The 25658-nt window shown below is 39.0% G+C and overlaps 2 protein-coding genes across 2 annotated transcripts; one reads left to right on the plus strand and one right to left on the minus strand.

Moving 5' to 3' along the window:
* Positions 1–1473: 1473 nt before the first annotated feature.
* CCN6 (cellular communication network factor 6) lies at positions 1474–7350 on the plus strand. The gene is made up of 5 exons (XM_042895254.1): positions 1474–1514; positions 2814–3094; positions 3461–3700; positions 5939–6132; positions 7027–7350. Exons 1-5 carry the CDS (start codon positions 1474–1476, stop codon positions 7306–7308), a joined length of 1038 nt encoding a protein of 345 aa, XP_042751188.1. The 3' UTR covers positions 7309–7350.
* A 605-nt stretch (positions 7351–7955) lies between these two features.
* TUBE1 (tubulin epsilon 1) lies at positions 7956–21010 on the minus strand. The gene is made up of 12 exons (XM_042895252.1): positions 20924–21010; positions 20777–20850; positions 19277–19329; positions 16142–16199; positions 15484–15599; positions 14337–14458; positions 12912–13099; positions 12120–12295; positions 11233–11373; positions 10625–10765; positions 9667–9841; positions 7956–9164 (listed from the first exon to the last, which is right to left on the minus strand). The coding sequence occupies exons 1-12, from the start codon at positions 20946–20948 to the stop codon at positions 9006–9008; spliced, it is 1428 nt and encodes a 475-aa protein (XP_042751186.1). The 5' UTR covers positions 20949–21010; the 3' UTR covers positions 7956–9005.
* Between the last annotated feature and the right edge of the window lie 4648 nt (positions 21011–25658).

Here is a 25658-nt window from a genome sequence, read left to right on the forward strand (position 1 = left end):
TGCTCATGTTCCACATACATCTATGTATACACATCCAGTAAGTTGTTTTCAGATAGTTCTGCATTTTAGAAAGTCATCTAGGCTGGGTTATGTTGTGTCTGTTATGAGAAAATATTAAATGATAACTATTGCTGAAGAGATCTGTGTCAAGGGCCAATTTCATTATTTACTTCATTTTGAAAATACACGTTACCTGTACTCAGCGTATTTCTCCTCTATGATCAAGATGACTTCCAAATGGAAAATTTCCAAGAGACTGACTGACTCTGCTAACTTTCGGAATACTTAAAGCTAGCTTGATATAACTGAACATTAATAATAAAATGTCGCCTACTTTTGCTATTTATTTATGCCATACACACCTTGTTCAATCCTTAAAACACACAAAAACAAGCAACAGCATATGAAGGGCTGCTATACAATGGTCTCATTTTCTGATCTGTGCATAGGATCAGTAAAAATACGCAGCGGGCTTGTGTGATGTGGATAGCTTTGTAGAGAAGCTTTTGGATACAAGAATTAGAAAATATCAGGCCTATAAATTTGATAAGCAGAATTTCCATCATCACATAACATTTTTGAAGATTGTTCAGGCAGACCGAGCTATTCTCTAATTCTGAAGTTAAAATGTACAGGTTCTTACCCAGTGCTGTTTTCTTATGGGGCAACTCTGAAGTCTTACACCTCTCAGCTGACATCTGTTCCTAAAAAGGGAAAGAGAAAACACTTGCTTAGATAGAATTCCGTAGGTGTTAAGCACATTGTAATTTGTAGTACAAATTAAACTTACTGGATGAAGCACACAGATCATTTCCTGCTACACGTACCCATTTTGAAATGAGATGCCTGATTTAAACCACATACGCTCATATTGTTGGCACAGGGCCAAACTCATAATAATAATACTTTGCTTAAAAAGAAGAAAAACCCATTGAGCAGCAAGAAAGTGAATTTCCTAAAGCAACCAGACCTTCCTGAATACTGTGAAATTTATGGGAACACCTTTTTTTTCCATGTAGTGTTCCCAGAACAAGCCCTTAATAGCCTTTAACGCTCCTATGCACGCGTTCATCAAATTAATGCTATGCTTTAGAGAAAAGGTTAGGTGCTTGAAAAACAGTAAACTGAAATTACTTGTTTCTGTATTATTGCTGCACTTAGAGAAAAAAGGCTAGAAGAAATCCTTTATCAGCAAATGATTAATGGTTAGCAAAATACTACATTTATGGAACTATCTTCTGCCTTCTCAGTGGAATGCAAGATGAGAGATCATTATTCATTTAATGTATGAACTGCATTTCTGAATTAATATGTATCTTAAAAATCAGACAGCTAAAGGGACTTGAAAACTACTACTTCGGAGTTTCATTAGTAAGTGTGGATTAAGATAGCATAAGTATAATTTCAAATGACCATAAAAAATGGAAACTAATGGTAGAAAAAAGAGCCTTTTAAAAGGTCATTTAATGCGCCATGCAATTAGGCCAGCTCAATTATGCTGCAAAAGCTTTCATGTGATATGTCACATGTAATGTTGAGTTCTGCAGAGGTTGAGAGCAGACCTGAAAGCCCAACCAGCACCGCAGCCCCTCCCTTCTGCCAGGGGTGCCCTACAGCTAGAGGGATGGAGAGAAATGGATAGCTGGGACTGTGCGTGCCCTGAAAAATACAAAACATCCTCCTTTTCTTTACCATAGAATTGCTTAGATTAGAAGGGACCTTAAAGATCATCTGATTTCAACCCCCTGCAGGGTTGGATGGTGGTACAGGTAGGTGATGAGGGCCTAGGTCTCATCTTTCTCTCCTGCTTTTTGGGCAGCATGAGCTGCTAGGCCAGAGCAGCTCCTAGGTTTACACTCCACTTACATGCCGGCACTGCCTATGCCTCCATTCCCTACATGTCCTTCCTTGCTGAACAGCAGTGTCACAGCCTGCATTTCTGCTGAAACTCAGCATGGAAATACCTGCTGCTAAGATCTAAACTGGCATGTTTGAGATGTAATCCTCCATAAAAACGTACAGAATACCTGTCTCAAATACATCCTTTCATACTGTGCAGACTTAATCTTCCCCAGTGCCTCAGAAAGATAAATAAATGAGTCAAGAACTACTAAGGACATATTTAGATGCAAACTCTTGAGACAGAATGCGGAAACTGCAAATTCTGACTAGATCTTAACTTCCTGCTGCTTAGGTAAACCTCTTTCAGAGCTCCATTTTTGCAGAGTAAGCTCTAGGCCTAAGGAACACTTATTAATCCAAGTAGTTATTCGTTTAGAAAGTTACCTGTTAAGCTCAGTACAATTACCAGCCTCCCTTAATTAGTCACAGGATGCAGTTGTTGCAGCTAGCACAAAAGAACTTGAAAGTAATATGATAGTCCTTTCAAAGCACCTGAAGTGTTGCTTTGAGCCAAAGTAACCCTCTGAATGTTCCCTATTTCCAAAAGCTTTGGCCATCAGAAGTGTCACAAGAGGTTGGCTGCTGAGCAGCGGGGTGAGTTGGAAGGTAGTTAATTTGATATAAGGCTTGTAGGAAGGACTAATTAAAATAGATCTACCTTTGGTTTTAAAATGCTTTTTCCTTACTTTATCTGCTGTGGGCTTTGTCCTAACGAAGAAATGACCAACGAGCAGTGTTCCAAACCTGCAGTAGGCCACGCTCACTGTTGGAACTGGTTCCCCCTACCAAAGTCTTGTAGCTTCTCACTTTTCTGGATCCTGTGACCCTAGGAGCTTTATTTTATGCTGTACCAGCCATGCAGAGAACACGCAGCTCTCAAACCATCCCACTGTATGTAAGTTTCTCTGCAGGGCGCAAGCCCACCGCTCACAGCCGAGGCCTGGTGAAAAACGTCCAGAGAGCAGCGAGGCTCAGCCACGCACCGAGCTGTGCCACTGGCCCTGCCAGTGCCCACCAGTGCCCACCTGCAGCCCCGGGGTGAGCCTGCTGAAGGACGGCTGTGGTTGCTGCAAGGCCTGCGCCAAGCAGGCTGGAGAAGTCTGCAATGAGGTGGACATCTGTGATCCCCACAAGGGTCTCTACTGCGACTACTCGCAGGATGAGCCTAGGTATGAAACAGGCGTGTGTGCATGTAAGTCGTTCTTTCACGTTCTATTCTGCAAATCCAGGAGGGTGGGAGCCCGGCTTGGCGGAGCCATGCAGCTCTGTGCTGTGTGATTTGTACAAATGCACACTGGTTGGGGAATCTGAGAACAGGGCAGGGACTGTATGCTTTCTGCCTACCAGCTCACTGTGCATAAATTTGCTATTTGCTGATATGTTACAAGGCTAATTTAAAGCAGGACAGCTGTAGTTATCATTGAGGTCAAACAAAATTGTGCATGGGCTGGGAAGAATTTGAAGCTAAGAATGCAGGAAAGGATGATTGCATCAAGCACTTAGTGAGCAAGAACCCAGTGCTCCCACTGTGTTAGTAACTTCTGTTTACCATTTGCAGATCTGGTTGCTGTAGGGTGTGAGCTCAATGGCATTTACTATCTCAATGGGCAGACTTTCCAGCCTAACCCGCTTTACAAGTGCCTGTGTATCAGTGGTGCGATCGGATGTACTCCTGTATTCACACCAAAATTAGCATCAAGTCCCTGCTCCAGTGGCACTGGTAGGAAGAAGACTGGACAGAGGGTATGTGGCCCAGGACAGAAGCACCTTCAATCAATCAACTACAGGCGGATGTCAGGTGTGCCCTGCTATGTTGGTAACAAATCTGTGCACGAGCCTTGCCTGCTTCAGTGTCCTTGCTGCAGCAGCCAGGATGACTGCATGCTGGCTACTCCTGTTCTCCATCATGGCCATTGCCAGGGTGTCTGCTCTGTCCCAATTGCCCCTTTTACTCTCAAGTCACAGATTCTTTTCTCTAAACTCAGTGCATATGAAAAGCAAAAAGCCTTTTTTCTTCTGTTGATAGGGAATACCCACTGCTACCTTTAGCCCATCTTTCTGCAGAATTTCACTGCTTGTCAGATCTGCCTTATTAGGGCTGCTGATGGACAGCCATTTAGCAGCCCAGGAGCTTTCCTGTTTTCTCTCCCTTTGTGGTGGTAGAGAATCTTGGTTTTCAAGACACAGATTAAAACACTGCAGGCTCCATTTTCAAATGGAAAGCAGGAAATTATAGACTGCCTTAGCAGCTTTCCTCAACTCACAAAACTTCACTCACTGTGAGGACAACCTTCCCTCCAATTTCTTCCCTATGCAGTGTGATCAAAACCACACATTTTATCCACGCAGTTCTGCTATGGTCAGCTGATCCTCCCTTCAACCTTGTTCCTGTTCTGCTGCAGTACTCTCATTTACTTTGGGAAAGGACCACTGACAGAAGCAGCTTTCCCGGCCCTTCCCTATGTCTGGATCCTCCCCTCAGGCCTTCTGTTCTCTCCTTCCCTTTGCATGTGCATATTTACATTACAAAATACATCTTCATTTCAACTAATATGGATATCAGAAAGCCGAGCTGCTTCTTTCGTGGCAACTTAAATTATGGGGAAATTATGGCCTGAATCATCAACATGGATCAATACAATAAAAAGGGATCACAAAGCTTACCAAAAAAGCTTATAAAAAAAATCCCCAAATACTGCAGGAGCACATGAGCCAATCTGCAGATAAACAGACTGAAGATACAATCTGAAGTTCAGTTTGGACAATTTCTAAAACGTTAACAGCGGTTATACAAGTTTGCAAAAATGAAAAATGAAGCACATCTTTGTTGCGAAATTATAATACCTAGTGTCAGAGACCTTTTAGAGAAATCTATTTGATGCAGTGAGTAAAACCACACTCAGTAAAAGCAACCAAGTTCAAATGTAGTGCATTTCTAGAGAGTGTTACTAATCCGACCAGAGAGGGACACGCATTGACAACAATGGTAATCAAAACATCTGACCCACATTAGGTAGGTGCATGGGGAGCCAATGCCCAGTGACACTTTGGGCCAGTGAGAGTATTTGGAAATGGCAAATGTGCAAAAAAAACCCAAAATAAGTGTTTATAATAAACTTCTTCCTCACCCTATCTTCCTCTGAAGAAATCTCCTTGAAATTTTGCTTCAAAATGAGGTCTTCCCCCTTCCCTTTCCCAGTACAGCAAAGCAAATTACCATGCAAATTTGTGCATCAACTGCATCAATGGCTCAATGGGCTAATATCTACATGGAGGTACATATATATATATATATTTTTAATTTATTTATTTATTTATTCCCTTGCTAGCATGGATAACAAGTGCTAGATTTCTCTTCATTGCTCTTGATGTTTTCTGGATTTCCTTGTCCAACTTTGACCTAACTTAGATATTTAGGGATGTACAGAGGTTATACTTTGAAAATGTATGAAGTATACGCAAACATTAAACTTCCCTTTATTTACTGCAGATCTGGGACAGGCTTTTAATCTGCTTATTGCAAAGAGATCTTAAAATTGATGTCTACTTTAAAGGTATCCTTGTAATTCTGCCAGTCATCTAACATGCAGATGTCATCTAAATGCAGATTCCACAGACACCAAGAATTTCTACACAATTTTTTTTTTTCTTAAACAAAACCTGGTCTTCACAGTGTCTAGCAGGAATTGGTACTAATGGTTACATCACTCTCCCATTTGAACTGTATTTAGCCTTAAATAATCAATGTTTCTTCCACTCTGACCATTTTATAAAAATTCCACAGGTAACTTTTCACACACTATTTTCTTCATATTAAACAGAAGGGCCATACAGCACATGCAGTTTTATAGCCTTTGCTAGGATACGAGTGTCAATAAATTTTAAAGGCAGCTCAGTGCTAAGACGTCTAAATAACTTTTTAAGGCCTCATCTTTAGATTTACTTGCATGAGCAGAAGCCTAATGCTTATCCTTTTTATATTCAGTTAATCCTTTTGGGGTTATTCTGCTGCGTAAGTAATATATTGCTGCTTTAGCTTACAGAAACTTACCACTAGTTTTAAAGAAGAAGTGCCTGGTGCAGGCAACTCCTTGGACACCGTGTTCCAGAACCTGTGGCATTGGTATATCCAGCAGAGTGACCAATGAAAACAAGAAGTGTGAAATGAAAAAAGAGAAGAGATTATGCTTCATCCAGCCTTGTCTGACCAATATCCTGAAGACAATAAAGGTATCTTCTCATAAATGAGGGCTGCTCCAAAATTAACACTTCCAATTTGATTATGTTGGCCCACAACATCAGAGAAAGATGTTGGTGGTATGGGAGTAGAAGTTGAACCTTCCCATCAATATTCCATTACATTTTGTTGCTGTATGACTGAAGGCTGCAGAGGGGCAGTCTGAAACAAAGGCATCTGATACATAAGTGCACATGAAGCAAAGGTGTGTGTCACTGAATTCCTCCATGGGGAGAAGTGGCACCCACTGACATTCATCAATGCTTGCTGAACACTTATGGAAACCAAACAGGGGAAGTGAGAGCAGTGAGGCATCAGCAGCGCGGGTGGTATGTGGGTAACTGTGGGCCACCTCCACAGGCTGCAGGTTTTTATGAGCGTGGCATGCAGGCTCTTCTTCATTACTGGTAAAAATGCATGGCTAATGGTGCTGACTATGCTGGAAAACACTGTTTCGTAGCTGAGAATTTCCTGTTGTATAGTGTTATTTTACTCCTTGCATCTCCTGCAATTTCCAAGGAAATAAATAGGAGGCATTACTGTCAGAGCAACCTACGTAAAATGACTTGGTAGTAGAAAACAAAAATGTCAGAAGTAATGGAAAAATGGATGTATCAGTAAATACTTTTAAGTCATAAAACAACACTTCTCCTTTTTCTACCTTGAGTTGCCAACTCTTAATAGTAAGCTACAGATGTATAATTTCCAAGTGCTGTCACGCTGCTTGGCCAACCAAAATATTTTTATTTGTTTACTGAAAGAAAAATAAGACAGCTTTTAGTAGGCGTAATTTTCAACATATTTCTATGTAAACATCACAAGTTTTTTTTCATGGTCTGTTTTCCATGTGTAAAAACATAAGCTTTTTTTTTGTTGTTGTTTTACAGATTCCAAAAGGAAAAACATGCCAACCAACATTCCAGTTCCCTAGAGCAGAGAAACTATTTTTCTCTGGATGTTCAACTACACAAAGCTACAAATTAACTTTCTGTGGGGTATGTATGGACAAGAGGTGCTGCGTACCTAATAAGTCCAAAATGATCACTCTCCAGTTTGAGTGCCCCAATGAAGGCTTCTTCAAGTGGAAGATGATGTGGATAACATCTTGTGTATGCCAGAGGATTTGCAGTGATCCAGGAGATATATTTTCTGAACTCAAAATTTTATGAATTAACACCACTGACTGTAACATGCTGCAAGGGTGACAAGCACATTCACATCCTGAAGAACCAGCATTATCTGTCACCCCAGCAATGTTTGTAGTCAAACTATAAATGTAAATATTCATTTAAAAAAACACATTTGAAAAATCCACGTAGGAAGGTATCCTTTTAAACTTAACTGTTTCAGTATATGGAAATACATTCTCAAGAATTGTGTGTGTAACACTACTGTCAAAAGGAAAACTCTTTGTAATTCAAGAAAGCACAGTGAGACTGCTTGGTAACCTACCATAACACCTTGTCCAACAAGACAAATACATTTAGATTCACAGATGCTCTGACTAATCTATACAAAAGCAAACAAACAAACAAAAAAACAAAACAAAACTGACCCTGTAACATCATGTATTATTCTTGATTCTCAAACTAACATCTTCTACCATGCATCTTCAAAGGCAAAACACATGAATGCTGTTGTAAACAGGATAAATTAATTGTAAGACCCAAATGCTCTTTACAGCAGATAATCTCTCTACTGCTGTGAATATAAACAATGTCCTTTGTAAAGGAAGACGTAAGACAGCTACAGATAATAGAACTGCAAAATTTGAAGGAAATGCATATTTGGAATGCTTAAAGAAACCCCAAAAAAGTGTTATTACAAGGTTTTATGGATGATTTCTGGACTCATACACTGAAAATTGTGCTTACTTATACACCCATTCAAACTCTGCTAAAAGGATTTCAAGGTTTAGATCATTGCATTGGCCCACTCTGATTTGTAACAGTTCACCAGTCCTTGCGTTCTGAAGAAGTCAAGGTTGGAAAGTAAACAGGAAATAGCTGTACATTCTGCAAAAGTTCTTAATATAATGTAATATAGAAATCTACCGACCTTGGTAATTATAAATAGTAAAACATCTATTTTACTTGCATTCTTTAAACATATAAACTTTGTTTACCTAACAGTCTTTACTGTGTGTTTTTCACTCAGAGGTATGCTATATCATCTCATTATCAAGTGCAATTCACCATTTATAAACATGAATCATTAAAATAACATGTTAATTAATGCTCCAAATATAAAATGTCAAAGAAAATGCATTTTGGTAAATCCCCCCTGAAACCATCAACTTTACTATCAGCTCAGAATACTCTAATACAGCTAGGTACAACAATGAAGTGAAAAAATTTTAAATTATGAACATAGCTTAGAGCATTCCAAAATGACTGCTTGTCTGCAAATTTTCAGAAACAAGTTCCATTAGAGGATTGCTTTCATCTTGGAAGAGTATGCAGTTTTTCTTCTCTTCGTTGCTTTTTAAAAACAACTAAAGAAAAAAGCTAGCAATAGTGATCTTTCTTCGAACCAAGGCTTGCTTTCAGTTCACTGTAAGCACAAAGTCTGGGAAAAGCATTACCTTTTGGCTGCTAGTACTTCTCTTTCTTCTCTTTGCAGCATATGGCATGTCAGTTTACTCTACAGTTTGGAAGAACGTTACTGATATTTGCCATAATTAGGTGCCTTCAAACCTTTCCTACAGGCTGGGCCTGTCACTTCATGTGACACTTCAGAGAGCTGAGAAAGCAGCTTCCCAGCCTCGCTTTAGAATGACAATAGGTAGGCGCTCTGCAATTCATTTGGGTTAACTGAAGTGGTTGGATGCTTGGGGATTTTATTTTTTTTAAATCAAAGTTCTTCTTTACACAGCTATCTTCAATCTTGATGGGGCTGTTCTAAAGCCACCTTTTGTGGCATCCAGTTCGTTATACTCTTCTATTAGGTCAGACAAGGATGATATGGCTTCAGAAAAACAGCCTTGCTCCATCCCGTCTACTTGCAGATAATGGTGAAGATGAGCCTATGAGAATAATGAATTCAGTGTTACTCCCTTTACTGGCATATAACGTAATCTATTTGCCTCACTAAGTATTATTTGGCCTGCACTGAAGAACTGTATAAAAGTATAAGCAGATTTGAAGACATGCCTTGACAACCCCTGCTTACATAATTAACAACTTCAGTAACAATCTGTGGAATCACAGTCGGTATTACGGATTTCTTACATATTAACCTGTTCATATTTTGTCTTTGGTAGACCTCAACAAACTGGTAGGCACATCCACTGGATACTGGCTCATGGCTGAAGAAGTAAATATATCCCCTAGTAGGGTATGGGTTAATAAGGGATTTGTTCTTTTTAAGCAGCAGCTGTTAGAATGATTCCTTGATAGATATCACAGTTAAAAAATCTTGGAATATTACTTTTAAGCAGTCCCTCTATGATTCTAAGATTTGTTTCCCTGTAATCCAAGATGCTATGATTGGTGGCTGTGGATGACATACTTACGACAGAGCCATACCTTTTTCTTGTAGAGCTTCATGAATCTGTCTTTGAGTTCCATAAAAGTTGGTTTCACACAGGTGTTGTTTGCTAAAGCTAGAAGGGAATGGGTTTGGCCCACAGGAGGTACAGAACACAAACTAGTTTTCCAGCCCTCCTGATTCCACGATACAAAGTGCAGAGAAGGCTTCAACCTGTGATAAGAAAGAGTACAGTTACTTATGAAATATAAAGAGAACAGAGCCAAAGTTTCCTTTGCTAACAGTTAGCAAAGGTTAATTCTGAAGCTTTCACAACTAAGTAAACCAGTCAGAATTAGCATTTTGAATAAGGCATTTTAGATCCCAGACTGAAACAGCACGTATTTAAAATTCACACAGTAAACACCAATTTTGTTAATTTAACATATCAGGGTTTGAAAAGTAAAGTTACAAGCATGTATGTCTATAAAAGCAACTGCAAACACATAGATTTATGAGAGAGGTAAATGTGTGGGGATGAGTCTACCTGATATAGGTAAAATTATTTTGATGCTCAGAACTTTTCCTTATGCACCCATCTGCTTCCATTCTGCACTCTGTTCCACCTCTCCTGTTGCAACTACATAGGTCACAATAGTGTAAAAGGTAGAAACTGAGTGTGAACTACAGCAGAGAGCCTATTCCTTCAAAATCCCATAGCAGCAGGAGACCTCTGGAAGCCTTCATCTTTTTAAATTATTAAGAATGGAGGGGAGGAGAACAGGCACACCTAGTCAGCTCCCTTTATTTGGAAATCAAAGAATGCCACGACTTACTCTAACTTGTTAAGAAAGCTATTTACATTTTCTTTCTTTCTATCTTTCTTCAATTACTTTACATTACAAAAAGTACTTAATTGGTACTGAAATTCCTCAGATGAAAAACTGAGAATTCCCTGGACAACTGAAAAATATTTATATGAAAAATAACACGATTACTTTGTGTGCTATTACAAACCTTTCAATGTTTCTGCGAAGGTCTGAGATCTGCACATTCCCTCGAACAAGAAGTGCACAAGCAAGGTAGAGGCTATGCTTTGGATCTGCTTGAATTAATTGATGATCTCTACTAAAAGCGTCTGAAAACATTTGATCCAACCTAGGTGAAGATAAAAACAGTTATCTACTCTATTAAAGCAGGCTACAGAAGTTCAAAATACCCACCCTTCAGGGTTTCAAATTTCCTGAAATCTTGGAAATAAAGGTACATTTAATCTTGGACCACATAAGGACAGCAAAATCAAAATAACTTAATGGTGTGGGTTCTATTTAATATCTAGAAATACGTGGCTCCCAGCAGAATTGTTTCCCAATAGACATAGTAAAAACATTTTAAGTCTGCTGGCTCAACCATTAATGAGAACAGGGACAAATAGTGCTCTCCAAATGAGTAGGATGAATTTTCCAGTGTGGCAGGCTTTAAAACCCTTTTGGACTTCTGCCTTTATTTTTGCTATAGAATTCTTTTTTTTTTTTTTTTTTTTTTTTAATTAAATGGAAACTATGGATAAAATTAAGAAATTAAGCTTCAACTGTAAAGTCTCCACAACAAAGTTTTCTTCTTACCTTCTAGAGGGTATATTAACATCAGCCAGTGTATACAGAGGAGTCAAACTTGAAACCAAGTAATGAAGCCGAGGAAATGGAACCAAATTCATACTGATTTCATTAAGATCCATGTTAAGGGAACCTTCGAACCTAGCAGAGCTGAAAAGTTAACAGATGTTACAAAATAGTTATAAACTAAGCAAGTCACTTTTATAATGTAAACATTCATTAAATATACACTTCAACTGTTCCCTGCAATAAAACAGTAAAACAATATCTATAGATAAAACAGTTATCTATAATTATTAAACTTCCACATTTGGCAGTAACACTGCTCTTCTTATTTCTTTACACTTTTCATTGTAGAACAACTAATGATCAAAAATGAGACCTTAATGTTCCTGATTGTAGTTCTTAGCATTCTTCTTTAATGTGCAGACATAACTGGTTGATACCAATTTAAATAAATAGGATAGTACATAATGAAACACGTATGACTTAGCAGCCCTGAAAAGCTGTTCAGACCACAGCTTTAAAAATGCTTTCTCAGCAAGAATTCCTTACAGCAATAGACAGTTTAGGAACAACTGTCAAATGGTATTTATAAAATAATAACATTGGCCTAGAAATTCTAACTTCCTTGGGCACTATTAGGCACTAATGGAAGACAATATCCTGCCCCAAAACCTTCTCCTACTTCAGTTCTAAGACTATCACAGCTACAGCAACACCACTGCAATACGAATAGTTTCAAACACTTCAGATTTTCATTACTTTAAGAAATGATTCTTAACAAGACTAATATCAAATAGAAAACAATACTGAGTTGATGCAGGCACACATATTTGCAGCACACACTGCCTCTAGCAATATTACTTGTACAGAGGAGTGATCTGTGACTTTACCTTGTCAGGTTCAGCAGCAAGTTGGCTACAATGTTGTTCATTGCATCAAATGGCTTCTCCTGCACAGTTCTTGTAGTACCTGCACTTGATGTTACCAAGCTGTTTGGCTTCACAGTTGACCCCACCTTCCCAGAACTGACCATCTGATGAATTTTATTAACTATATCAAACAGAGACTTTGAAAGGAAAAAGAAACACGGACAAAAATAATAACAGAAAGCATACAAACCTCATCCCCAGAACACCCAAATTCCATACCCCTATTTTTCCACTTCATTTAATCTTAAAGAAAAAAACTAAGATATGGTACTGACAGTTCAAACATTACAACTTTGATTCAAACATGTTCAACTTTTGACCAGTTCCAACTGGCTGAAGCGTTCCTGAACATCCTTTCCTTCCTTGTCACAAACATAGATAGTTTGACTCAGAACTTTGACTTCAAATTGAAGTCAGTTTGAATTTGAAATCATTAGTCATTCCTCTTGTAAGCACTTAAACAATACTGCACACAAAACGATGCTAAAAGATTTGAGGCTCAGCGTCAGTAAACAAGAGCATCTCACTTTTTACCTTTGAATAAGACACAAAAAGAAAAATCACTCCAGACTACTTTGCACGTGGAAACAAAGTATAGAGCATCTTTTAAGTGATTTCACTTCAAAAGTCTGCAAGTTACCGAGGAGCGCAATTATGATTAAATAAACAAAGACTCTCTTTTTAAGACTTGGCATTCAAATCAATGCAATCTAATAAGAAAGAAAAGGACAGAAATAGTATGTAATTTCTTACTTCATTCTCTATTGGTAGCACACAGTCTGCATGTTCATTAAGCTCCTTCATAGCCAGAACACTGTTATATGGAGAAGTAATAACATCATCCTCACCGGAGGGATAAACTGAAGTAACAAATCTATACACTTCTGGGAATTCATCCTCAAGCAAATTCAGTACAAAAGTTCCAAGACCAGATCCTGTCCCTAAAAATAAGTAGGAACAACGATGGAATGAAAGAAGATTAAAAAAATCCTCCAAGTTCTTACAAGCATTAAGTCTCATATGTTGGAAACATACTAGTTTTCAATTTTATGTATATTCCAGCATTTTGAAGGCAGCAGGAGCTATCTGAATGAAAGAAAGAAGCAAGCTTTTTCAAAGACAAGTAAATAACTAAATGATATTTCTCATATTTTATTAGACAGGATGAAGTGAATAGTCTTAAGCATTTATGCAACGAGTCCTGATATGTAACCAGAATTTCTCTGCTCTTTCCTAGCATTTTAAAATCTTTAATTTGAATCTTGAAATATTTGTTTAAAAAATATTGAGCCAATCCAAATTATTCAAATTTTTTTTTTTTGAGGATTTTTTTATAAAACTCTCTTGTTCTCCAGTTAAAACAGTTAAAACAATAACCCCTTTGCCCCAGTACAAATACTTTTTTCCTCATAGCATTAAGTTCAAATCAGAGAATTAGGTTGCTTTTTTTTTTTTTTCCCTGTCACATACAGTTAACATTTTCAGCAGCAGACAATGAACAACACAGCTATTTTCTGTAATAATGGAAATTCCTTCTCAAATTAAGCAAATGACCATAAAAAAGGCCTTTGATAAAACTCTTGCACCATATTTAGAGCTATTTTCAGAGTCTATTTCCATATCATAGCTGTTTATAATACCTGCTACCCTCAAGTTTCTGGGAGAGGATTGCTCAGTGGCAACACAGAAAGGATGTGAGTGATTCTCCCTTCAGATTTATTAACAAAATAGGTGGAGTGAATGCAAAAAGAATTGTGTGGAAGGAAATGTAAAAACAAACAAACAAACAACAAAACTAAAGTAGAACAGAAGCTAAGCAACATCAGAAGTCTACAAAACCTTTCTGAAAACACTTCCCCACAATTAAAAACTTGATCACTACAATGATGTCACTGTTTTGAGGCAACTGCCCCTTCTGATCAGTATTACTCAGCTTTTTCTTGTATTCGCCACCTATTTTGATCCATCCACTGTCTTTTCTTGTCTCTAAGATTTAAGCTGTACTTCTAGGTAGCACTGAGCAAAGTAAAAGTTCATGATTAGGGCTCCTCAGGGACTGTGTTATTTCATATTCTTCATGATTAGATGATTACAGCAATCTTTGTTTCAAGACTTAGGCTTTCATTTTTATTTACCTGTGGCAGATACAACCATACTAACAAAGAAAGATATACTTACCACCTCCCATAGAATGAATTATAAAAAAACACTGCAGACAGTCACAGTGTTCTGCAGTTTTCCTCAGCTTTTCCATGATGTTCTCCCGGTACTGGCAGCCATACACCTTGTAACCTACAGCCCTGAGGATAAGAAAAGTACTTTAAAAACAGAAAAACAAAATAAAACACTCTAACAACCAATCTTCAGTTTTCATTGTATTTAACTCCCTCTCTTTGATGTTTCGTATAGTATTGCTTAATAATTCAGAGTCCACAGCTGGATGTAACCCCCAACTTGTTAGCTGCAAAACTTGACTACATCACAGAAACATGGGAGTTGAGATGTGGTTTTAAATTTGAGAATGCAAGTAGCAATCAGTTCACAGCTTTTGAGCCTGCATTACCATTTTACATCAGTAAGAAAATAAATATCCATGAATGATCAAATTTTAACTATGATCTGAAAGTTACATCTGTTACCAATGAGGATACCCTTGTATAATAGAGTTCTGATCTTCATTTGAGTTCTAGGTGAGTCATTTGCTACCAGTGACAAAGAAACCAAACAGATCATTCTCAGCACACTTGCCTGCTGTTAGGTGGTGAGCCTATTCCCAATATACCTTCAGTATATTTGTTAATCATTTGATTCTCAGCCTGTGCTGGACTGAATGTTACCAGAGGTACATTAGCATATCAGTGAAAATGTGAAATTTATTATGTTAATGAATCTTCTTCTGAATTTCTCTTTTTGATAATGTAATTTATCTGCACTATGCCAGCAACCACGATGCTTAGAAATCTGAACATCTTATTTCCATGGTAGATGCACAGTCCCAAACTAGATTATGACTCTGACAGAGAAATGGAAGCAACTGAATTCCAAAGAAACAAAAATATAAAACCTGTTCTTCTGGAAAAAATAATCAAGCAGCACCAGCAAAAAAAAAAAAAAAAAAAGAAAAACAAAAAAAAAAAAAAAAAGCATACAAAATGATTTATCAGCAGAATTATCTTTCTGTAAAATGGTTTTCAAAGCCCTCCTCCAGGTGACAGTGACTCCAAAGTTCACTGGTAATATGCTGCAGCAGAATGAACCAGAATGCTACCGTTATCATTCCCCTTTTCAAAAGCTATCCAATTAGTTGCTCTGAAGAGAATCTCACCAATTGTTTCCTGAACCAGAAACATCTGTGATAAGCTGCTTACTATCAAAAACATCTCTCAACGGTCCCTGCAGAATTTCATTCACCACACCCTCCTCCATGTCAATCAACAGTGCCTGTGAGAAAGAAAAGCATTGAAATTCAGTCAGTAAGCAAGCTGATCTTTGAAATAATTACAAAGTAAGGAAAAACATCTACAGCAGTAAAGGTACAGTTGTTACTGTTGTGCTTCAGAGAGTTGCTGCTAAACAACTTGTCAAGTTCACCCTGACTGCTTTGTTAGCTAATCCATAAATAGCACAGCATTTCAGATCCTGCAACTGTTAACATTGTAAAAATACTTTTCCCAAATACTTGGGAGCAAAGGAATTAAAACAGGTGCATTTCAGGTTTTGTTCCTTCTTAATCACTTTAAGTGGCTCAAAAAAACCCACATCTCTTAGTTTTGTTTTGTTTAAATAAATAATTGGTACTATTTGCAATTGTTTTATTAAAATTGTACTTTAAAAAACAAGCAAAACTCCCCCAAACCATAAAGTTACTATTAGAAATTTTGCTATTCAAAATACTTAAAAACATACGAAGTATTAGGAAAATCCCTATGCAATCAGACATAAATAAGTGGTGTAAAAATAATAGTCTTCATAAATTGCCTTACTCGTGCTTTTAAAGAACAAATTTTTCCTTTGTAAATATCAGGACCATTACCAGCACTTCTGAAAAACAAAAACAACATTCCAAGTTTAGAACTGTAACAGAAAATAAGGCAATACATATTGGAATTCCCTCCTTAATTTTTTATTGTTCAGAGTAACAAACACCTTGAAATGTACCTTGCTACAACATGCCTCATATTTTCCCCAAAGAACAAAGTTACAGAATACAATCTCAATAAGAAATATCCTAAGCAGTACTTCAGGAGAATGAAAAAGGAAAGCACAGGAAGTTTCCTCTCCCATAGAGCCTCTGCTCTAATTCTACAAGCACTGCCAAAACTGAAAGCAACAACCTTTTTCCTAGCATGTGGTACATTACATCACATAGCGGAACACACTGCACCAGATAACGCTGCTACACTTTCAATGGGGGAAGCACAGCACTGTTCTACTGCTCCAGGCTTGAAAGCAGTACAACTGCACTAGGACAGAGCTGTGCTTGACTTATTTTGCCACTAAGATCTACTAACTCAGAAACCATGCTGTGTTGACACAGGCTTTATCAGCCTTTTTTCCAGGATTGGTTGCACTGAATCAGCCCACAGGGCTGTGCATTGCATAAAATCATATTTCTTCCCCATAATAAATGCTGGTGCTTTGCACTCAAACGATGAGATAGTCTATTCTGGTCCAACTGCATTCAAGGCTGTAAAAACAAAAAACAAACAAACAAAAAAAAAACCCAAAACAGAAAAGAAAAAGGATGCTGGAAGATAGTTCAATCCACCTAGTTTAGGGGGCAATCAGCCTTAGGTTTAAACAAATCAAAGTACGTCTTATCGTGTTCTACACTCAATAGCAATAACATTCTAAAACAACAGTGGAAAGCACTAAATGTTTTGACTGTGCTCATTCCCATCACAAACAAGTGAAAAAAGGGAGGATGGGCCTGCAAGGGATTCCCCAGGGAGCTCCTATGCTCTCACCCAAAGCAGTTTTCCAAACACTTCTCCTTAGCTGAGCGGCTCACAGCAGCCTACAGGACTCACACTGATTACTCCAGCCTATGCGTTTCAATGTACGAGTCCACAGCCAGAGTAAGTTCTATTTCTCTTCAGGGACTAACAAAACCTGGAGAGAAAATAAACAATAGCAAGAAAAGCCCACCTTTATCTCTCTCTTACCAGTCCTTGTGGTCTTTCATGACTGCCTGTACTTTCAATCACTCGCATTCAGCTGCTCATAAAAATCCCTGTATTCCTTACAGTCTCCCTGGATTATCTAAGACATCTTTTCTGCATATAAAGCCATACATTTTTTATTGAGCTCATCCTATAACCACTAGTTCTTGCTGATTGAATAAAATACACATGATCTTTGGAGTAAGACATCATCTTCTATATTTAATAATGTTTGGGTGCCTCAATTTACCACTAGAACACTCAAACATGAAAACTGTGTTATACAATCAGCCCATTAGCACACGTTGTCATCTCATACGTTCACTGTATATCTGGGTAATTATTTTGCCTGATCTAAGATGCTTCTAATAGCTATTGTTATACAGCCATCTTATACAGCCAATCTTCTTGCCATTGCTGACATGAATACAGCAGGCTGTTCTCTTTGCTGAATACTCTGACATCTGGTTTCTAGAAAATGAATACCAGCAGCAGCCTCTACTGTAGAAGGTGTGTGTTCTTGAAGCACGAGATGAGCAATCATCATGTCGATGAATTTTTGCAGACTGAACCAAAAAGCTTTTAAACTCAAAAACCACATCCCTCCACAACGTATGCCAATAGCTTCAGTTGCCAGCTGTGATTTGTATTCCCTGGGAAAGGAAAAGGAAGGGCAAAAGAATTTGTAATATAGTGACTGAAGTATGAAAATAAGTGATTTCAGGCAGTAATTCTATCCCAGATGAAAACACATTTTTTACTTGAAAAATAAACAAATAAAACTTTCTTTCCATTGTGCAGTTCACTGGCAACCAAAGCATCTTCCTACTGCAGTCGACAGCAGAGTTAGGAGTGCAGATGTTCAGATCCCTCATTATTTCAGCACTAGTGGTAAAATGCTCTGTAGACAAGTCACAAATCAGAGAATTTACATAAAGCCACTTCCAATCCTACACCATTTAATCAGTAAAAAAAGAGCGAGTCTGTCTAGATCTGCCAGTGTTTTTACAGACTTTCCTTACATGATAATCCACCTACATTAATTACTCAGAGAAGTGATACAACGTAGCATAGAAAACTGAAATTTGTCATTTTTCTAACACAGGGTTTTAAGACTGCAGTGACATGGGACTTCTACAGGGCTCAACAAGGTAAATCCTTCTCCTTTACAGAGAAATTGCACTCAACCTGTTGAAAGTTCAGTGGTTCCATCTGGCACATATAAAAACACAGACACTGCTTACAACTAGATCTTCTGGATTAAAAAAAAAAAAGAAAAGAATATTCTAAGCAAATACTCTTCTAAGAAAAGAATTGAGATAAAACACTACTTCAATGCCATTTTAGTTAAAATGGCATGCTGTGCTTCCGCTGTGTAATGGAAGGAAACAAAGGCTGGTCTAATGCTTTTTTTCTAATTGGAATGTAACAGTAATACCTAGGTGTCCAATTGTTCCATTCTTATCAGCAAACTGGAAGAGCTTTTGTAACTGGACAGACATACAATGAAATGCTCCTAAGGTATGAACTGGGCAACTTAAATCACAGCCACCGCTCTGTGTAGCAAATTACAGATAAAAGTCAAATAAAATAGATTTAAAAATTGACACAGCCATTTCTGACCACCTTATAAATAATTCCATTTACAAGTCTTCAGTGAATGCTGCTAAGTTAGTATTCAGACAGCTTGCAGACTCATCCTGAGCAAAAGATCTTAACTATCCATTTTTTCCGATGTAAGGAAAGGAAAGCAAAACCAAACACCTGCAACACATTTAACTACTGCAATAAATATAATGAAAAGGTAGTGCCTTGAGAAGACAAAAAAGCAAAACCTTTTTCTAATGCAAACTACATCTGGTGTGAAAAAAAGGAGTTTTAATTTAGGTTAAGATGATATGCTAGCATTGTTAATCTGCTGTGTTAAATCCACAGTTTCCTGATAAGAAGACTTACCTTGTATCTACGTTCCTAAAGAAACTGCTCAGTGCTTCATCATAAATTCCTTTCTGGAAATAGACAATTTAAGATAAGATGGTGTGTCAGAAGTACTCAGTGCTTTTTCACAGAATAACTTAGGTTACAGTGAATTCCTAGAGGTCACCAGCCAAACTTCCCACTCTCCAAACAGGGTGAACCATCTATGTCCAATCCAGATAGCTCCAGCCAGCATTAAAAAGAAAATTTCATAGAACCCAAGAATATCCTGAGTTGGAAGAGACCATCAGAGACCATACAGTTCAAATCCTGGCTTTACACAAGACCACCCAAAGTTCAAATCCTATGTTCAAGAGCATTGTCCAGACACTTCTTGAACTCTGGCAAGCTCAGTGCCATGGCCAATGCCCTGCAGTCTGTGCCAGTGCCTGACCACCCTCTGGTGAAGAACCTTTTCCTGATCTCCAACCTGAACACCCCTGTTGCAGCTTAGTTGAATTTCACTCAAGCATCAGTTGATATTAAAAACTGTCAGGAGGATGTAACCAGGATTTCTCTTCCTTTTTTCAGCAGAGGATTAAACAAATACTTTTACTTCATTTTTAAATATTTCGGATTTTACTGAAGATCCCAATGAAACTATTAAATCACAAAGCTGCTGTTTAGCTAATTCAGCTTAGTGATGTGACATGGAGACAGTCACGCCCACCATGCTCTGTAGAAGTGAAAGCAGACTGCTCCATTGGTGAACTCCCTGCTGAGGGCTGCTGTGCAAATTACTTTTCCCAGCATAAAGCTAAAGATATTTGTCAACTTAACACACAGTCACATTTTTTTTTTTTTTTTCTGAAGACCTGATGATACAGTGTTTGGAAAATCTGTAACACGTAAACTAAGAGACTCTCAATACACACAGGAACTCCACCTGTTGCCTTTTTACAACTACTTCAGCAAAAGGCGTTCAGGACTGCCCACTATCACCTCTGTTAACTGAAGGTATCTGCTAGGAGCAGTATTTCTATAATAATACCAAGAAGGATGTGTTTTTGTTGAAAGCACTCAGCATAATCCCGTGCCCTCTTTACAGCACAGTGACTCTGACGGCACTGCATGCATGAGCATGGGGTAGGAAAGATGAGCTTATCATTGAATGGCCTGGATTGAAAAGGATCACGATGATCACAGAGTTTCAACCCCCCTGCTACGTGCAGGGTCACCAACCACCAGACCAGGCTGCCCAGAGCCACATCCAGCCTGGTCTTGAATGCTTCCAGGGATGGGGCATCCACAGCTTCCTTGGGCAACCTGTTCCAGTGCGTCACCACCCTCTGTGTTAAAAACTTCCTCCAAAGCACGGCTGCTTTGTTTGCTATACTGCCAGGGCACCAGGTGGCGAGTTAACCCTGGTAACGAAGGCCTTCAGAGACTCAGTCTGCGCTCCTCCAGGCGGAAAGCCTCGAGAAAGCTGACCAGACCGGAGCAGGTAACAGGCAGCGGGCGCCACTCGGGCGGCGTTACCTTGTTGACGGCCGCGTGCTCCCGCAACGCCAGGTCCCAGAAGCGGCAGCCCACCTGGTTCCCGCACTGGCCCACTGCAAAGAGGAGAGACAAGGCTCAGGCAGGGCCGGGGGCGGCGGGAAAGCTCCGCGCTTTACAGCCCCTTACCCTGGACCACCACTGACTGCGTCATGACGGCATCGGCAGACCGCCACCACCTCCACTTCCGACCGTTTTCCAACTCGGCGCCCGGAAGCCGCCCTCCCGTCACGGCGGCGGCGGGGGGCGGGCCCTGACAGCGGCACGCCTTAAGCACCGCCCGGCGCTGCTGTGTGGGGACTCTGCCTTTGTGAGCAGCTCGGCGGTGGGGCCGGATGGCTCCTGTCTGAGCATACAGAAGCCGATTCGCTATTATTATTGTTATTGCTAAAAGTGTTTGTTAAAATACGTTTTTTGCCCCGATATGTTGTTAAGCTTGGTGGTGTCAAATTGAACGAGACTGTAGTAAAAGAATAAAAAGAAAAAAAGGAAAATGAAAAAAAAAAAACTCAAGCAGAAATGACATACCCATCAAGCCTGCAAATTAGGTTTATCTTCAAGTGCGTTTTCATGATTCTCGAGCAAATAATCGCCCACGTTACCATTAGAAGGAGGCTTCTGTGTTGAACGCAGCAACTTCAGGGCTCTGTGTGAGAAGCAAGAAGTGCAGCGGTGTCCTGTTGCAGTACTGCAGCATGGCTGCTGCAAAATGGTGTGAGGAGCACGTGCTCTCTGCAATCCACAGTTCCTTGCAGAGGGCTCTCGTGGGCTTAAGATGGCACCCAGGCTTCCTGTGGGAGAACTGAAGCAGTTCCATGCAGTCTGGTTCATTAGCTGGTGTGGCTACACAAAATATAACAAATCAGGCTTTTTCCAAATGCACTGGTTCTGGTGTGCAAGGAAAATTCGTTGGATGAAATTCTTAATAGAAATCTTGACTTTATGCCCCAATTTTCGTGATATGGAATACTGATCAAACCAGTTTAGTATACCCTAAATCTTTCTTTACTTTGGAGAAGCCACAGTGCTGACTCATGGACATGACATAGGATCCATCAGAGATCAATTAGAAGCCCCCAACAAATCATGAATGTGAGGCTGCATCATGGGGTTCCACGCTTTGTCTTCCCATGTACTGTTAAGCCTGCGATGAAAAACATACACTGTTTCTTCTCTCTCAGCTGGGAAATGTTCTGAATCAGAAAAGAAGATTCAGAACACAAGATTCATATTCACAGTTTATCTTGTTAGTCTCCAAAAGGGGTCCAAGGGCAGAAAGTGGTTGTGTAATTACCAGTTTGGCTTGTTGCATGCACTTAGAGGTTTAATGGAACAGGCAGTTCATCATTGTAAAAGAAATAGCCGCACACTGACTTGTTTCATTGCAGATGAAGCTCCTGGTTAGGGTAGTGTAAATGGATGAGTCTGGTCACGTTCCCTCAGACTTTTCGTCTATGGGAATTAATCACCTGTCTTACGCTGCTTTGTGTTTCTCACCCTTTATTTTTTTCTCAGTAAATACTGTTGTTAAACACCCATTGCATGCCATAGATTTGGAACCCGAGTCAAAATGTAGGAGTAACACACAGTGAGAGGAAATGAGTTTGCATGGGCCGCTGCGAATCAGCAAATAATCCTTAAATCCGAAATGTGTACCATAACTTAAATATATATGCTATGCTCTCAGTATCTTAACAGACATTTAACTGTGTGGGTCACATGCTGCTGTAGGAAGAACATACTGGACTTTGAACTAATGTTATTCCTAGAATTTTGTCAGGATGTAGTTCACACACACATATGTACATATAATTGGTGTTGTTGGCATTTGAGGACTTACTGTCAGACCTTCATCTTTCGTATTTCTTTTCAGGCTATTGTCTGTACTCTTCATCCCTGAGGATAGAGAAAGGTTGATAGGAACCTTTGTCTGTGGGAGATTTCTACAGATTTTCAGAAATAAGAAACAGGGGGTCAAAGATCCTAATTAAATATTCTGTTTTGAATCGGTTGAGTATTTCAGCTTGAACTTCGATTCTTTCTGACATAGCCATGCAAATTTCAAATTTCAGAACGTTTCACTTTATAATAACACTGTTATTAAAAACTTGAAGGTGGCAGAGGAAAAGTATAATCTCCTTAAGGTCTTTTTTTTTTTTTTTTAAACAGCCTTTCTGCAGAATTGAGTTACTTATATTCATATTGAAATTGCAAATGAATAACCTAACAGTGCACGTTGGAACTTGGAGCTTTTTCTCAGATCTTTGAAGATGAAATATGAATTTTCAGGTAGATACAGAAGACTGTTTGAATTCTGGGAAGGTTTCTGCTTAGGCAGTCTCCCTCTCCTAAACACCACAAGCTTCAAAATGAATGCAGGGGTGTATGTGATGTAATTCGTCAGATAGAGAGCTTTTTTTGGTGCATGTGGAATGGCAATTTCAAGGTCCATGAGGGTGCTGGGAGGAGAGAAACTCAATTTATTCTCTACTTTCTCCTGCCTATGCAAGAATCCTCCGGTTTATAGTATTTTTTCTTTCTGCAGAGAAAAAAAACCCTGCATCTCTGAGGCCTACACTGGAAATTTGCCACTGTTGTGCTTGATTAGCTGGGGATGCATTAAAGAGAAGTAAAAGGAATTGTAGTAGTTTATGAATTTTAATGTATTTTTTATTCATTTACTATTTTGCTCTATTTTTGTTTTCCATATATAAAATATGCAAAGGACGGATTAATCAGAAAAATCATTTTATTTATTTTTTTTAATATATAAAACTACTGAATGAAACTAAACCTAATTGCAGCAAATATGTCTTAAGAAAAATACTGTTTATTCCCAGAGCTTGGGTATGGGTATGAGAAAAAAAGCTTTAGGTTGATGTAGATCTAAGATGGACAATTTTTCTGAGTACATGTACCAGTTAACATATAATGCTCCAGTTAATGCTAGCACTCAGTAAACTGTGATGCTCTTAGGGGGCAGCATATGCTATTCTTGGCTATCTCTGCTTAGCAGCTGCAGACAACCTTGAAAAGAATTTCAGTAATCCTTGTAAAAAATCTATCTAAACTGGGAATCTGCTGTCCTTTTCTCTCCAGCAATAGCATTCTGGAGACCAGGGCCAGAGGAAGTTTAGCTGAAGCTGTGGCATCTTGAGACAGATTAGGGCAATCTGTCAACTGTCTGCCAGTGAATAGAGAGAGACTTCTGATTCCCTTCTTACTCCTGGTGCCAGTTTGCACAGCCTTGACACTGTACCAACTGGTAACAACTGGGAGACCAGCTCACTGATCTGAGAACTTTACTCCAACCCCCAAAATAAGATCTCAGTACGGAAGCCCTAAAAGTTTTCTACTTGCATTCTACGTGGTGGCTGGGAGCAGGAAATTGTTGAGTAGCCATATTATTTTTGATATCTGAGAAAAATACATTTGAAGGCAGCTGGATTTGGGGACCCCACAGTGTGCTTGGTAAAGAGTGGGACTCATTGCTTCCTTCTGAATGATGAACAGTGGGCTTTGGAGTGATGAAGAGAGAGGGCTCAGCATCATTGCCAGAATAGAAGCCATTGGAGTGTTTTGGCTTATAGTTGCAGGGAGTGGAATGGGAGATTTGTCCAGGAGAACACATGGGGCTGAAAGCATGTGCAAACTGACAAGACTGGTGAAAAGAAAGGCTGTGGTTGCTGGAGTCATGCTGTCTTCCCTTGTTCATTCATCACTGTAATTGTCTGGTAACAGTGGGCTCTAAAGACAAGCAGAGAGGCAGTGATGCCATCCCACCTGCCAAGCAGTCCATGTGCCAGTCTATCCAGAGCTTGTTGTTCCTCACCCACAGTGAGCCAAGAACACTTCAGTCTGTTGAAATCCTTTCCTTACTGAAAGTGAGGAAGGTACTGAGTGGTATCTTCTTGGTGTGCTTCTTCCAACTGTCCATCACTTCAAGACTGTTGGAGACGGTTGTCTCTTCTGTGTTTTCCAGATGAGTTCCTTTACATTTTTAGTCTGGGTGGTGATGTCCTTTATGCTTTTTTCTTTTTACTACTTTTCCTACTCTGCAACTGGCCAAATTTTGAGTTGGTTCCACCAGTAATTTGCCCAATCATTATAAAAGTTGCTGACAACAGTAGTTCTTTCTTCAAAGAAAATATATCAAAATGTCTTTGATGTCTTATAGCTTATCACAGAAGAGACCAAGTTTTGCAGGGGATTTATGTGTATTTGATGTTAAAACATACTGCAAAGGCCTACAGTTTTACTTCCATTCACCTTCTATGAAGACACAGGCTCACACAGCTCACATCTGCAGCCCTTTGCCTCTTGTTTGCATCTTCCTTTTTCACTCCCAGTTCCTCCTCAGCAGTCTGTCTTTCAGGGCACGTTCTGTAGGAATGTCTGTCTAGTTTGAAGACTAGTTCTGTAAACTGGAGTCTTGCAGTATTTTCACAAGGAAGTGACAATTTATGAGATAAGGATTTGTCTGAAACAGTGACTATGATTCTCCTTTCTATACTTTGTGCTTACTTATGTTATGCTAGTGCAAATAAGTAAGTATACTTAACACTGTAGAGAAAAAGCTTGAAATTCCGAATTTTCTCTCTCCCCTCCCTTCCTCCATAAGTCAAGTATAATTCTAAAATTACTGACTTAGAAAGAGGTCAGTTCTGTATCTGTTCTAAATAATACACCTCCTTTCTCCACACTCTGCTAGACCACCTCCAAAAATCTAGAAGTGGGATAAAAACATTATAATCTTTCACTGTTTATTAGCTTACATAATTAAGTATACTCTCTGCTGCCAATATAAATGAGGAATACTTAAATGAGTTGAATAGAAAATTATGAAATAAATCCTTGAACACAG

Source organism: Lagopus leucura, unplaced genomic scaffold, assembly GCF_019238085.1.
Source record: "Lagopus leucura isolate 7727_CA_CO unplaced genomic scaffold, USGS_WTPT01 Super-Scaffold_73, whole genome shotgun sequence".
NCBI lineage: Eukaryota > Metazoa > Chordata > Aves > Galliformes > Phasianidae > Lagopus > Lagopus leucura.

Bases quoted from the DNA above. Each gene is read 5' to 3' on its own strand.
- CCN6 (XM_042895254.1), top strand. From the start codon at position 1,474: ATGCAATTAGGCCAGCTCAATTATGCTGCAAAAGCTTTCAT. The intron at 1,515-2,813 runs GTGATATGTCAC...GTTTCTCTGCAG, and splicing joins TATGCTGCAAAAGCTTTCAT to GGCGCAAGCCCACCGCTCAC. The intron at 6,133-7,026 runs GTATCTTCTCAT...GTTGTTTTACAG, and splicing joins ATATCCTGAAGACAATAAAG to ATTCCAAAAGGAAAAACATG.
- TUBE1 (XM_042895252.1), bottom strand. From the start codon at position 20,948: ATGACGCAGTCAGTGGTGGTCCAGG. The intron at 19,330-20,776 runs GTAACGCCGCCC...GTCTATTTCCAG, and splicing joins AGCACGCGGCCGTCAACAAG to AAAGGAATTTATGATGAAGC. The intron at 16,200-19,276 runs GTAAGTCTTCTT...TTTGTTTTTCAG, and splicing joins TTTAGGAACGTAGATACAAG to AAGTGCTGGTAATGGTCCTG.